Raw genomic sequence first — 12,773 nt, forward strand, 5'->3', positions numbered from 1 at the left:
ATTATAATTACAGAGCATGGAGAAAACTATAATACTTTCGCAATGAGTGTGAGATATTTCTAAAAATGAAATTCATTTGTTAAACTGATGCAGTCCAATGAAACCTCGTTTTACAAAATAAATATTAAGATTATATATTTTAACGATTCAAATGATTTTCAACCGTTATTATTTAGCGGGATTTTTGACTAACCGATAAATCGTCATGTGTGAATGGCATCTTTGCGAACAGCTGATGTGATTTGCTGTTCGGGGCGAATGTCAGTTAGTTGGCGCATGGTTTACGTAAAAGCCGCACAAATTGGTTGATTTTTTAATAAAAAATATATTTGTAAGTAGAAATCAAAGTGCAAAACCATGTCTGCCGGTTTGACTCGCTTGTGGGAGCGCCTGCCACTCAAAAAACAGGCGGCCCAGAGCAGTATTCGCGTTTTTTCTAACCAGGAGCAGCAGCAGCAGCCAGAAGTGGAAGACGATGAAGGTAAACAATAGGGTGTTCCTCAGAAAATTCAGACATTAATGGATATATCTTCACGTTCCGTGTACAGAATTCCGGGTGCTCAGTTTGCGGACCGTGAAGCAGCAGTTCCAGCGACGCCAGCAGGTACGCAGGGATCCCATCACACCACCGCGCACCGGTCGCATGGCGGTGGATCAGGATTGGACGGCCGTTTGGCCCGGACCACGCTCCTTTCACCCGGCCAGTGTGCCGCTGCCACTCCGCCAGGGATTCACGGAACGCGGGGCAGCGGCCCCGTCGAAATTCGCCAACGCTGAGCTGATGAAGATACCCAACTTTTTGCACTTGACGCCACCGGCCATTCGTCAGCAATGCGAGGTCATCAAGAGATTCTGCACGCCATGGCCAAAGGGTCTGGAAACGGAGGCCAAGTGGCAGCGACACTTCCCCGTGGAGGTCACCACCACGGACTTTTGTCACAGTTTGCCCACGATCAGAAATCCGGAGGCCAGGCGGGTCACCATTTCCCTGAAACTCTCTGATCTTAAGTTCGACTCGCATGCCCGGGATAAGTTCCTGCGTCTGGTGGGCGATCGATACAACAAGGATACGGACATCCTTACCTTCGTCACGGATAGGTGTCCGCAAAAGAAGCAGAACTACGACTACGCTCTGTATTTACTCACCGCTTGCTACCACGAATCCTTCGTCACCGAACCCTGGGAGGCAACCAAATCGGAGGCCGACATGGAGGTCTATCTGTTCGAGAGGAACCAGTCCAAGCTCTCCGCCGAGGGAATCCTCAATTGGAACGCCAAAGAGGGTGCTCCCAAGGTGGCTCCCAGTAAATCGTATGCCAATTGTGTGGAGCAACTGATAAACGAGGGGGAAAACGAGTACAACTTGGGCAAATACAAGGAGGAGGTCAAGAAAATGTTGAACATTGCCTAGAGAACCGTTGTTGAAATCAATAAAAAGAGATGTTAGTAATAGAACTACGTCAATTTTGTAAGACGCATAAACGGTAATTTCTTTTACGGCCACATAAATGATAGTTTATTTAAAATAGAATATATATAGTAAATCCACTATAATTCTTTCCTAGGATTCGATATATGTAGGTATTGATAATTTTAAATTTAAAAAGTGAACCCCCCTTCACACGGCGCCCTTTCTTCTGGGTGAATGCCCGAACAGCTGTTTTGCGGCTGGTGAAGGCGTTTCCATGCGAACGGCATTAGAACAGCGCCAGAACTGCCAAAAAAAACCTAAATTCCGCGGACGTGGAAGCAACATTTTGTTTTGCTATGCTAATTAGTAGTTATTAGTTTGTTCAACCCAGATCGGATGGACGTTTGAGTGAATAATACTTTTCACAAGGTGAGAGTAAGTGTAAGCCTGCAAAAAACTATGAAAACACCTGATAAGAATTCACCTGCTGATGACGTTTCACCTGATTATAAGTCATAAATTCTGGATTTATAAACAAAACAGGCGGCTTATCGGTAAATTAAAGGCTGTAAAAATACTAATTCTTGTATCGAACATCGTAAATCTTTAATATATACGCGAGATAATGTAAATATCCAGCGGAAGTTCTTCTACCATATACATACATGTGTAATTTCTTTTATCTCAACTTTCAGTTCGGGGAAATTGTTTCCCTTATCTTTTGGTCATTTTCTTATGTGCCACTCAAAAAGATATTTATGTATGTGCTTACGTTTCTGTATTTTTCTTTTCGTAGGCAAGGTTCTGGAGGGAAAAACACGTTGCAGTGCTAGATAGAAGACAACCCAGCAAACACCGCAAAACACCTGAGCTAACAATCCACTATCACCAGTATTCCGCGGCATTGAACCACTTTTAATGGTTCACATATTCACCCGTAGAGCGGACACGTAGCCACGGATTTCCGGCAAATATGCGGCGACCCAATCTCAAGTGGATAGTGAAGGCCTCGCTGCTTCTGTTGGTCTCTCTGACGCTCTTTATACTGATAACCAGTTGGATCTCCTCCAGCCCGTATACCAATAAACCCGTCCATCATGGAGGCGTGGAACCTTTGCCCGAAAAGGCTGGCCTTTCCGGCGATATTCAGTTAAGGGTGCCAGCTATTAGACAACCAGAGCCTAAAAAGCAACCGGAACCCGACATTGAAGAGGATCCTGAGCTGCAAAAGGTCGATGAGCCGGAACAAGACGATCAGGATGTCCACAATCCCAGACCTGCGGACGATGAGTCTGGGCAGCAGCCCCAGGAGGAGCTGCAGATGGCTCCGCCAGCTGATGCGTCGGTGAAGAAGGATTGGCACGACTACACGGCCATGGAAAAGGATGCCAAACGAGTGGGTCTCGGGGAGAGGGGGAAGGCCGCCTCGCTGGACGATGAATCCCAGCGAGATTTGGAGAAACAAATGTCCCTGGACAATGGATTTAATGCCCTGCTTTCGGACTCTATATCGGTCAACCGCTCCCTGCCCGACATCCGCCACCCGCTGTGAGTTTTTCATAAGTCACATATTTTTGAGGAACGTAGTAGCTGTGATAAGGCTGTGGTTCTCCAAATGAATACATTGTAGCTTTCTTATTATGTGAAGGAAAGCTTATCACACGTCACGTTTATTGTGATAATAATTCGATAAGAGCCTCGTGGTTATTTGTTATTTAAATGTTTATTGTTTTATATCACTTTGGAAGATCTAAAAATAACTTTGCATTTATTTATCTATATTTTTTAGCTGTCGCAAGAAGGAGTATGTCGCCAAGTTACCCACTGTCAGTGTAATCATCATTTTCTACAACGAATACTTGAGCGTGCTGATGCGCTCAGTTCACAGCCTGATCAACCGCTCGCCGCCGGAGCTGCTCAAGGAAATAATCCTGGTGGACGATCACAGTGACCGAGATTATTTGGGTCACGATCTGGAGACCTACATTAAGGAACACTTCAAGTGGGTCCGCGTGGTGAGATTGCCAAAGCGCACGGGCTTGATAGGAGCCCGAGCGGCTGGAGCTAGGAATGCCACTGCCGAGGTGCTCATCTTCCTAGACTCGCACGTGGAGGCCAACTACAACTGGTTGCCACCGCTGTTGGAACCCATTGCCCTGAACAAGAGGACGGCGGTGTGTCCCTTTATCGATGTGATTGATCACTCCAACTTCAACTACCGGGCGCAGGATGAAGGAGCCCGTGGAGCCTTCGACTGGGAGTTCTTCTACAAGCGGTTGCCCCTGTTGGAGGAGGATCTTAAGCACCCGGCCGATCCCTTTAAGAGTCCTGTAATGGCTGGCGGACTCTTTGCCATTTCCTCGGAGTTCTTCTGGGAACTGGGCGGCTACGATGAGGGTCTGGACATCTGGGGCGGCGAGCAATACGAGCTGAGCTTCAAGATCTGGATGTGCGGCGGCGAGATGTATGACGCTCCCTGCTCTCGCATTGGACATATATATCGAGGACCTCGCAACCATCAGCCGAGTCCAAGGAAGGGCGACTATCTGCACAAAGTGAGTAGATCTATAAAGAATCAAAACCAATCAAAAAGCCGGTTTAAAAGGGTCATTAAAAGAGATAATTAAAGCCCCGTTCTTGTAAATAAGCAATATATCTATAGTCAGCATGAAGAGTCGCGCCCAATAGTCTAGCTTTTGCCAAAGAAACCAGTTTCCTCTTTTTATTACGGGCCCTATTTTAGTTCGTTGGTCTGTAAACATGACTTTTATCAGATCCTGTTCTCATAAATATATAGCTTGCAAGATTTCAAACATTTTTAGCCAGAAAATTTGACGTGTTGTTGCTAAACACATATACAGATATTCACGCCAATATAATCTTGTTGAAATATCTTTATTTGTTAGTAATGTTTACTTTTGATCATTGGGGTCAGCAAACTTTACACTCAGTTGTTAAAAGTTGTTTTTACAATGCAGTAAGATTCCTTACCATGTTAATGTAAATTCGAGCCATTACAACAAATGCGTTTTGAGGTTTCTTTAGATCGTTTTTATGATCACATCGCTTTATAAATCAATTAATTAATAAACCCTTGCTTATTTTGCAGAACTACAAACGCGTGGCAGAGGTTTGGATGGACGAGTACAAGAACTACCTGTACAACCACGGCGATGGACTTTACGAGAGTGTGGACCCTGGAGACCTGACCGCGCAGAAGGCGATCCGCACCAAGCTGAAGTGCAAGTCCTTCAAGTGGTTCATGGAGGAGGTGGCCTTCGATCTGATGAAAACCTATCCGCCGATAGATCCGCCGGCATACGCTCTTGGTGCCATCCAGAATGTGGGGAATCAGAATCTTTGCCTGGACACGATGGGCAGAAAGAAGCACAACAAGATGGGCATGTACGCGTGTGCCAACGATATAAAGATCCCGCAGAAAACGCAATTCTGGGAGCTGAGCTGGAAACGAGACTTGCGGCTGCGGCGAAAGAAGGAGTGCCTTGACGTCCAGATCTGGGATGCAAATGCGCCCGTTTGGCTGTGGGATTGCCACAACCAGGGTGGCAACCAGTACTGGTACTACGACTACCACAAGAAGCTGCTCAAGCACGGCTCGGAGGGCAGAAGATGCTTGGAGCTGCTGCCCTTTACGCAGGAGGTGGTGGCCAACAAATGCGACCCAAGCAATCGCTTCCAGCACTGGAACTTTGGCTCCTTCAATCAAACCGCACTGGACAACTACTCGCAGGACCTAGTCCTCAGCCTTTAACCGCTGCACAGCGATATCACTTGCCATGTACTTAAAAAGCTTCGATGTAAATAACTAGGCTAGATAGGTTGTACGGCCATTGGGCCAATTTACAATTTACCCCGACTCAAGCGCACATTTCCATTGCTATATTAAGGACTTCAAATGTATCTTTATAAATAGTGCATCTCAAAGTAATTCCCTTTGCGACAAACATGATTTGTGACAAAGTTTTGGAATTTTGTTTGGTTTTAAACAAAGTTCTGAGTAAACAATTTATTAAAGGTAAATTTATAGTGAACGTTAACCATGAAATTGTCTTAGGTTTTGTACTCCAGGAAATTTGTATTCCAATAATTTTTAAAATAACAATGGGCTAGGTAGATACTTTACTGAAGTATTACCCCCACAAACCCATTTCTAAACCGTAAAAGAAAAAAGCAGTATGGCGATTTTAACTTTGTTTTCGTTTTATTTAATATTAATATCTGGTTGCTTTCCATGCGCGTACTTTAAATAAATATAATTTATGTTTTTTCTCATCCATCGACCTTCGTGCTTCACAATCTGTATATACGTTCTCGTTTTGTGTGTATCGTTTTACAATATGTATGTATCATCGCAATATCGTATCTCTCGCTGATTTTGCACCTGAAACTCGCTAAATCAGGTGCGTTATCTTCTCTTTTCTGATTTCTAATTTCTGATTTCCGCTTATTACTTATGCTGCTCAGTGTTAATTGGTTTTTGTTTCTGCTTTATCATATGCCAATACGTATAGTTTATATATAAGGTGCACGCCGGGCGCCCCGCGAAACTCAAAAGTCGGTTTGGGGTGTGTAACTTAATGATGGCAAAGGATTTGCTTTTATTTGAAAATGATAAAAAAGCATTTACAAACTATAATAGTTGTTGGCTTGCGTAATCAGTTAATCAATTATCATAAGTTATATTAATATATATATATTTATATAAACATTTAAATATTTATCAAAACATGTTTTTTCTTGTTGCTCAAAAGTCTTCTTCGCTGCCTTACATTTACATTACATTACGTACAGTTTACATACGATCTATATGTCCGTTCGTCAAATTAAAAATCGTATTATCAATAACCGTTTTTGCTTATCCTTTCCTTGTTTTAATTTGTTTTTTATTTTTGTTTTGTGCAAAATATATTTATATGTAGACTAATTTGATTTGAAATTCAGTTGCGCTGCCACATTTGCATTCTAATCTTTAATTTTTATTTTAACTTTTGGATGGATGCAAATTATTAATTGAGTTTTATACAACAATTACAAATGGTTAGGCAAATAAGTTTAGTATTAGTTGTTGGTTGTTTAGTGCTTAATACTTGATTGGTTTCGAGTCTTTTTGGGTTTTTCAAACTAAATCTTGCAGAAATAATAATAACTAGAATTAACCCCTTATTTGCCGTCGATTTGCGCATAAATAAATATATTTAACTTTCGTTTGTGTTGCATGTGTGTGTGTGTGTTGCTTAAACTTAGTTTAAATTATGATTAAAGTTTAAAAAATGTCTTGCTGCCTTACATTTCCATCGGTTCGTCTCTTTCTCACCGAGCGTGTGCCGCTCTGTTTGTCTCTTTCTCACTTGCTCAAAAATATTCAAATCTTCTCTAGTTGTAGTTCTAGTTGTCCTGCTCGCACCATTTTCAACTGTTTTGCTTGTGGTCTGGTTTAACGGTAAATCAGCTGAGCATATGGGAAATTTCTTTCAGTGTTCTTCTTCAACCTGAGAGGAATTCCTCATTTGCCCTTTTATACAATTTAAATTCGTTTGGCACTGCCACTCAATTTCGAGCCAATCCCAAAGGACAGTCAAATTGTTGGAAAAATGGGGTATTTAACTAAATTTAAAACTCTTGTAGTGTAGTGTAGTTCTTTTGTAAAAACTGTTTTCCTCTGTTACCAACTATTTTCTTTTGTTGTCTTGCGAAATTCTTTACGTTTTTCTAGTTGCTTGTTAAAAAATGGTTTATTTGTACTTTTGGCAATGATCTTTCTTTTTTCAACTTCCACTAACTCTTAATATGACTTTTTGTTTCTAAGCAAAAATTTCTTTATTTAGTTTTTGTTTTAGTAGTATTCGTTTTTGTTGTTGTTCTGTAGTTTGCATTTTGCTTGTCTTTAAAAAATAACTCATTTAACAGAAATTGTTTTGTTGCTGGCTCTTAAGAAACTAAAGTTAATAGTTGATTTTAAACTAACTGCATTATCAGTTTAGAAACTTGTTATTTTTGTGGTTGGTTTTTTGCTGAGTGAAAAGTGTGATGTATCTGGGTGTTCTTTTTTGTGGAATGGTGACAACTCTGGCCTGGCAGCGTCAACTGTACTTTTTTTTAACTGCAACTCCTTTTCCGGGGACTTTTCATACTCTCCTCCTATGGCACACGAAATCAAACGCATTTACAAAAATAATTAATTCTTCTGTCTCCGTTTCTTTTCTTTGCTTTGAGTGAATTTTCAGTCATACAACCCTGTTCTTTGATTTCACTTTGATTTATATGGGTGGATTCATAATTTGTTTAATGGATTGGTTATGTTTTTTTAACTTTATGATCTGTTAGAATTTCTTGAAGTTGCTTAAATTTTTGGTTTGGTTCTACTCTTGTTAGAGTTCGATAATTTCAAAATACAACCTACACATTAAAAATTGTCAAATTTTTTGGTTTTTGATCTAGCTTTTTGAGAGAACTGTGCGTTTTAAATAATTTTAAAACCCAAATTTCTAGAAGATCTTGATTTCAAATCTGTTTTGAAAAAAATTTGTTTGAAGGCTACTACGTTTTTTGAAACTGTTTTTGAATTTTAAAACCTTAAAACCCTTCTTAGTTGTTGGGGTATTCAACATTCAACGTTCAATATTTATTCTTCCCAAATCAATTTTGAAATTTTTTTGGAATACAATCCATTTACTACTTTCCGAGCCACCATCGATTGTGAAATCCGGAACAGGGCTGATTTGTGTGGGTGCTTAACATAAGGGCTATCCAGCGGACTCCGGCGGTTGGTTACCAGTAGTAGCCCCTCAGCCTGAAGAGATTCAGGTCTGCTGCTGCTGCGGCAGCGGCTGCTGCTGCTGTTGCGGGATGGGTGGTGGAGCTGCTCCGGCGCCAGTGGGCGTGCCCGGCGGAGGGTGGGTGTGGGTGAGCCCACTGCCAGGCGGAGGAGGCGGCTGCTGCTGCTGCTGTTGGGCGGGGCAACCACCACCGTTGGGGGCGTTGTTCGTGGACGAGGTCGGACTGCTATTGCCCTCCGGATATTTCCCCGAAACCACGCACGGATGCATGGGGAACAGGGTCGTCCACGACGTGGTCGTCAGTGTTGGTGCGTGGAGGGCAACCTTCTCGTTTTTTGACTGCTCGCTGGCATTCTGGGATTTTTTGGAATCACTGCTCTTCTTCTTTTTACTGCCGCTGGCTCCGTTCTTCAGCTGCTGGCCATTGGCGGAGGACTCCTTCTTAACGGGCGGCGGATCGTCCATGAGGGCATCCTCATCCAGATCGTCCAGATCCTCGCCAGCCGCCTTCTTAATCAGTCGCTCGCGTTCCTCTTTGGCTTTGTTGTCCAGATCCGTGTTGATCTTCTTCACCCGCATCTTCTCCTCCCACTCATCGATGCCATGTCGGCACCTATTGAGATTCCGGTGCTGGTAGAAGATCAGGGTCATCCGCGTGGGATGATGACGGTCTGGCCTTCGCACCGCCGTCGTGGCGTGCATCTCGTGTTTGGCACACTCGATCAGGACACTCCCGTGATTCAGGGCAATGGCCACGCCGCCCATTTGGGGATCCTGGAAGGCCTCGATGTTCTCATTGATCTCGGCCACCTCGCCAATGGGTTCGATCTTGCTGGTATTCGTGCTTCCCGGCGAGGCAGCAGGCGGTGCCGTGGATGCTGCACTTGCTCCACCCGTGGGTGTTTGGTTTCCTGCGGGATTGCCTGATCCGACATCATTGCTAGGGGATTCGCCAGTGGGCGTGGGTGTAGCTACTGTATCGGAGGTGGTTTGGCCATTACTCAGGTCGGGTAATATCGTTTGTGGCGCTTCCTGTTGCTGCTGTTGCACCTGTTGCGCCTGCTGCTGCTGCTGTTGGTGCTGCTGTTGCTGCTGCTGCTGTTGCTGCAACACCTGCTGCTGCTGATGATGCAGTGGGCCTGGCATTGGAATTATGGGTTTCTGGATGCCCACGCCCGCAGGCGCCGCTGCACCATGGGTGGCTATTAGGGAGCCCGCTCCCGCTGCAGGGTTGGCACCACCATAACCGGAGTTGACGGACCCCGTCTGATGGTGACCATACATATTCCAGTTGGGAGATGGTGGAGGAGGCGTGGGCGGAGGCGTCTGCTGGGGATACATCCCGTAGGGTGAGTACGCCTGGTGATACCCATAGTTGTAGTTCATGTTCTGATAGGCATCGTAGGCGGAGTACGCCGAATGCGGCGGCGGTGGTGGAGGCGGGTACATCTGGTAGTTATTTGGATACTGAGCCGTATACTGGGCCGTATAGTCGCTGGGCGGTGGCTTCGGCTTCACGAATCCCTCCTGCGGATGATGATGCGAGGTGGTCAGCTGCGCGAGGTTCGTCATCGGTTGCATGGCCGTCAGGGCGGTTAGTTTGCTCTCCGTGAGATTGTGATGGTGATGATGGTGGTTCACCAGAGTGGTGGAGTCCGGGTTCTCCTCGCCGCTGACCAGCCGGCTCTTGAGGTCACCTGGTGCTACTCCTCCGCCCACCGCGGGCAGACCACCTGGTATGGCTCCTCCCGTTAGGGCTGTCTGTTGCTGTTGGGTTTGCTGATGTTGCTGCGGCACCTCCGTGGTCACGCCAACGGGATTGGTTAGATTCGAGGCGGGATTACTGACCAGGGTTTGATAGCTCCCCGGTCCATAGCCATTGCTCGTCTCCAGTTGGGTGGGAGTGGCCGAAGGAGGAGCTGTGGGCGGAAGTGCCCCTGGCGCCCCCGCTCCAGTGGTGGTTCCTCCGGGCACAGAGGTTGCCGGTGGCACGCCCAGTTGTGGCTGAGCCGTGGGCGTGGTAGGTGTCAGTGGTGGCACTCCGGCCACCGCCGCTCCCCCAGGACCCCCTGCTCCGCCTCCTCCTGGTCCTCCTGGTCCCACCTGCGCCTGCATACCCATCGCGGCATGGGGCGTTGGCCACTGGCCATAGTAGTTCCTGGAGTCTATGTAGGAGCCCGTCTGGTAGTCATAGGAGTACGGCGAATCCAGGACAGTGCTTGAGATCTGGTTGGACTGCAGTTGGGCATCCGTGAACGTGTCGATCATGGTGGCCATGTTCATCAGGCTGGAGTTGGAGCTCATCAGCTGTCCGGGTTGATTGCCCGTTCCCGCTGCCTGGCCACCGTTGCTCTGGGGATTGGCATTGGAGCCATGGACTGGTGGCGTACTGAAAGCACTGCCCGCCGGACTGGGATTGTTCGTCACGGGAGTCTGGCATCTGGGCGAGGGCGTCGACGGAGGCGCTGATCCCGGCGTGGAAGCACTGGAGTTGTTGGACTGGTTTGACTTTCCCTTGCCCTTTGACTTGCCACTCGCTCCATTGGCGGTTAATCCTCCTGCCCCGCTGCCGTTTTCCTTCTTGATGTGGGCCGTTCCCAGGGCTGGCGGACTACTCTGCTGGTTGTTGGTCTGCGTCTGGGACTGGGCTCCATTGCTGGAGCTGCTCTGGCTATTGGCGTCCCCGACCGCATCCTGATCTCCGTCGGGTGGCACCGCATCGTCCCCATCCTTTCGTTTCTTGCCATGCCTTCGGCAGGGTATCAGAGGTGTCGATCGCACGCGTACTTCGCAGGGGAATCTGTTGAATTGGTTGAAAAGTTGGGAGTATATATTAGCATAGTTCGGAAATAAATACACTCGGAACAAAAATCGAGGTATAATGAGGGAACTCGCTAAAAAAACATATGCTAATAAAATATTTTATAAGTTTAAAATGAAAATATTTAAATATGTTCTAGGTTCGGGTCTTTAAATTGGCGTTACTTAATCATTTCGTAGCACAAACCTGTACTTTAGTAAGAATGTATGCTGGTCTAGCTTTACTATTTAGGGATCTAGACTAGTTCTCTAAATTTGAACACGAATTTTAGATATATCAAAATTTAAAAATGCTTTTCAGTGACGATTTCCCCATTTTAAGGTCGATTTAATTTCCAAGTGCCTGGGAGCTGCTGCTCAAAACTCAACGGTACACTCACTTGTCCAGCATTTGCACCGCCCCGGTGCGGTGCTTGTCCCTCTGACCCTCGACACTCTCGAACTCGTCCGTGCCGTCCATCGTGTAGAGCGGCAGGACGTGGAACTGCTCGTCGTCTGGGAGGCGGGTGTCCCGGTTTCCGGGCTTCAGCAGAGCCACATGGACCGTGCAGCCATCCTGCATGTTGTGCAGATCCCTGTGCGAGTGGGCGCAGAAGTCCAGGCAGGCGGTGACTCCGGAGAAGGGTTTGCCGGGCTCCAGACCCAAGCGACAATCGCTGGCCTCGTGCTCGTACTTCGTCTGGTTGTCGTAGGATCGCGGACACACCTGCTTGAAGACCGGAGCCAACAGGGTGGCGATCAGGTTCATGTGGTCCTCGATGGCCGCCTCCTCGCTCTTCACCGACAACCGGAACTTCCTCACCGTCTTGGAGCGGGCGTACTTGCAGCCATTGTAGTACATCGACCAGGAGCAACCGAAGGAGTACGAGGCACCCGATGATTCCGGATCAAGTCCTGAAAGAAAATGTGATATATATTCATTAGGCTTTGAATTGGTTAGGAAAAACATGTTAAAAATTGAACTTATAATATTATATTACGGATGGATTTCTTTGGAGTGTTTTATGATCACCTTTGCTCAAAACCATTCTTAGTAAAATTAGTAGCTGTAGCTTAACTGAACTTTGTATTGATTCTTTAATTGGAAAATATAGTTTTATATATATGGAAAATATATATACCTTGACAGGCACAGGTGCGATTCTCATTGGTGGCACATCTTCGCGTGGTGGGCAGGCCGTACTTGTTCAGCTTCGGGATCAGATTCTTGTAGGCATTATCCGCCTCCAAGCGAGGCATTCCGTCCCAGGCCACCATACAGACTACAATATAAGCAGCTATGCATCTGGAAAATTAAAGTAAAGTAAAGTTTTAAGACCATGAGAATTTAAACAGTAAAAGTAAAGCCTCACCTGTGGCCCGGTCGTTTCTTGACCACCACCAGAATCTTCTCTTCGAGATCAGCTCTTCGGATTACCCACTTGGCCACAGGACATCCTTGCGAGGTCTTACCCTCCTTGCCCGTGTAGACAATCTTCTCGATCCTCAACTGGCGACCCGTGAGGTTGCAACGCTCCTCGAATTCTCTTCGTAAATCCATCAGGGAAGAGGCCGTGCCTGAAAATAAAATGTATTACAATTAAAGGATTTTTTTAATTATGGTTTTTGGTAACCAACAAAAATTCTTAAAAATTCGGAAAACCATTATAAGTTCTAAGCCTCATTCGTTAGTTTTTAGTATTTTAAAAGAATGTGTTAGATTGAATTGAATATAATAAATCTGTGATTTTAGTGATATGGATGAC

At 45.7% G+C, this 12,773-nt stretch overlaps 3 protein-coding genes across 7 annotated transcripts in view; 2 read left to right on the forward strand and 1 right to left on the reverse strand.

Annotated features, from left to right (window-relative positions):
• The first annotated feature begins 246 nt into the window (after positions 1-246).
• On the forward strand, positions 247-1,482 carry mRpS35 (mitochondrial ribosomal protein S35). Its single transcript, XM_017077917.4, has 2 exons — positions 247-481; positions 549-1,482. The coding sequence occupies exons 1-2, from the start codon at positions 358-360 to the stop codon at positions 1,409-1,411; spliced, it is 987 nt and encodes a 328-aa protein (XP_016933406.2). The 5' UTR covers positions 247-357; the 3' UTR covers positions 1,412-1,482.
• A 199-nt stretch (positions 1,483-1,681) lies between these two features.
• Pgant6 (Polypeptide N-Acetylgalactosaminyltransferase 6) lies at positions 1,682-5,463 on the forward strand. Of its 2 annotated transcripts, none has more exons than XM_017078472.4 (4): positions 1,682-1,840; positions 2,208-2,959; positions 3,201-3,966; positions 4,521-5,463. In XM_017078472.4, the coding sequence occupies exons 2-4, from the start codon at positions 2,385-2,387 to the stop codon at positions 5,181-5,183; spliced, it is 2,004 nt and encodes a 667-aa protein (XP_016933961.2). In that variant the 5' UTR covers positions 1,682-1,840; positions 2,208-2,384; the 3' UTR covers positions 5,184-5,463. The 2 variants fall into 2 exon arrangements, with proteins under 2 accessions (XP_016933961.2, XP_016933962.2); XM_017078473.4 differs by having other exon boundaries at positions 1,690-1,846.
• Positions 5,464-5,610: 147 nt separating this feature from the next.
• The window catches only part of Tet (Ten-Eleven Translocation (TET) family protein), a 105,067-nt gene continuing 97,904 nt past the window's right edge, over positions 5,611-12,773 (reverse strand). For all 4 annotated transcript variants that reach the window (XM_036816224.3, XM_036816223.3, XM_036816222.3 and 1 more), the window contains 4 exons: positions 12,381-12,585; positions 12,150-12,313; positions 11,409-11,922; positions 5,611-11,008 (listed from right to left, as the gene is read on the reverse strand). In XM_036816224.3, coding sequence (XP_036672119.2) covers positions 8,233-11,008; positions 11,409-11,922; positions 12,150-12,313; positions 12,381-12,585 — 3,659 coding nt within the window. In that variant the 3' untranslated portion in view covers positions 5,611-8,232. The remainder of the gene's footprint in view (positions 11,009-11,408; positions 11,923-12,149; positions 12,314-12,380; positions 12,586-12,773) is intronic.

Source organism: Drosophila suzukii, chromosome 3 (genome assembly GCF_043229965.1).
Source record: "Drosophila suzukii chromosome 3, CBGP_Dsuzu_IsoJpt1.0, whole genome shotgun sequence".
NCBI classification, from domain to species: Eukaryota; Metazoa; Arthropoda; class Insecta; order Diptera; family Drosophilidae; genus Drosophila; species Drosophila suzukii.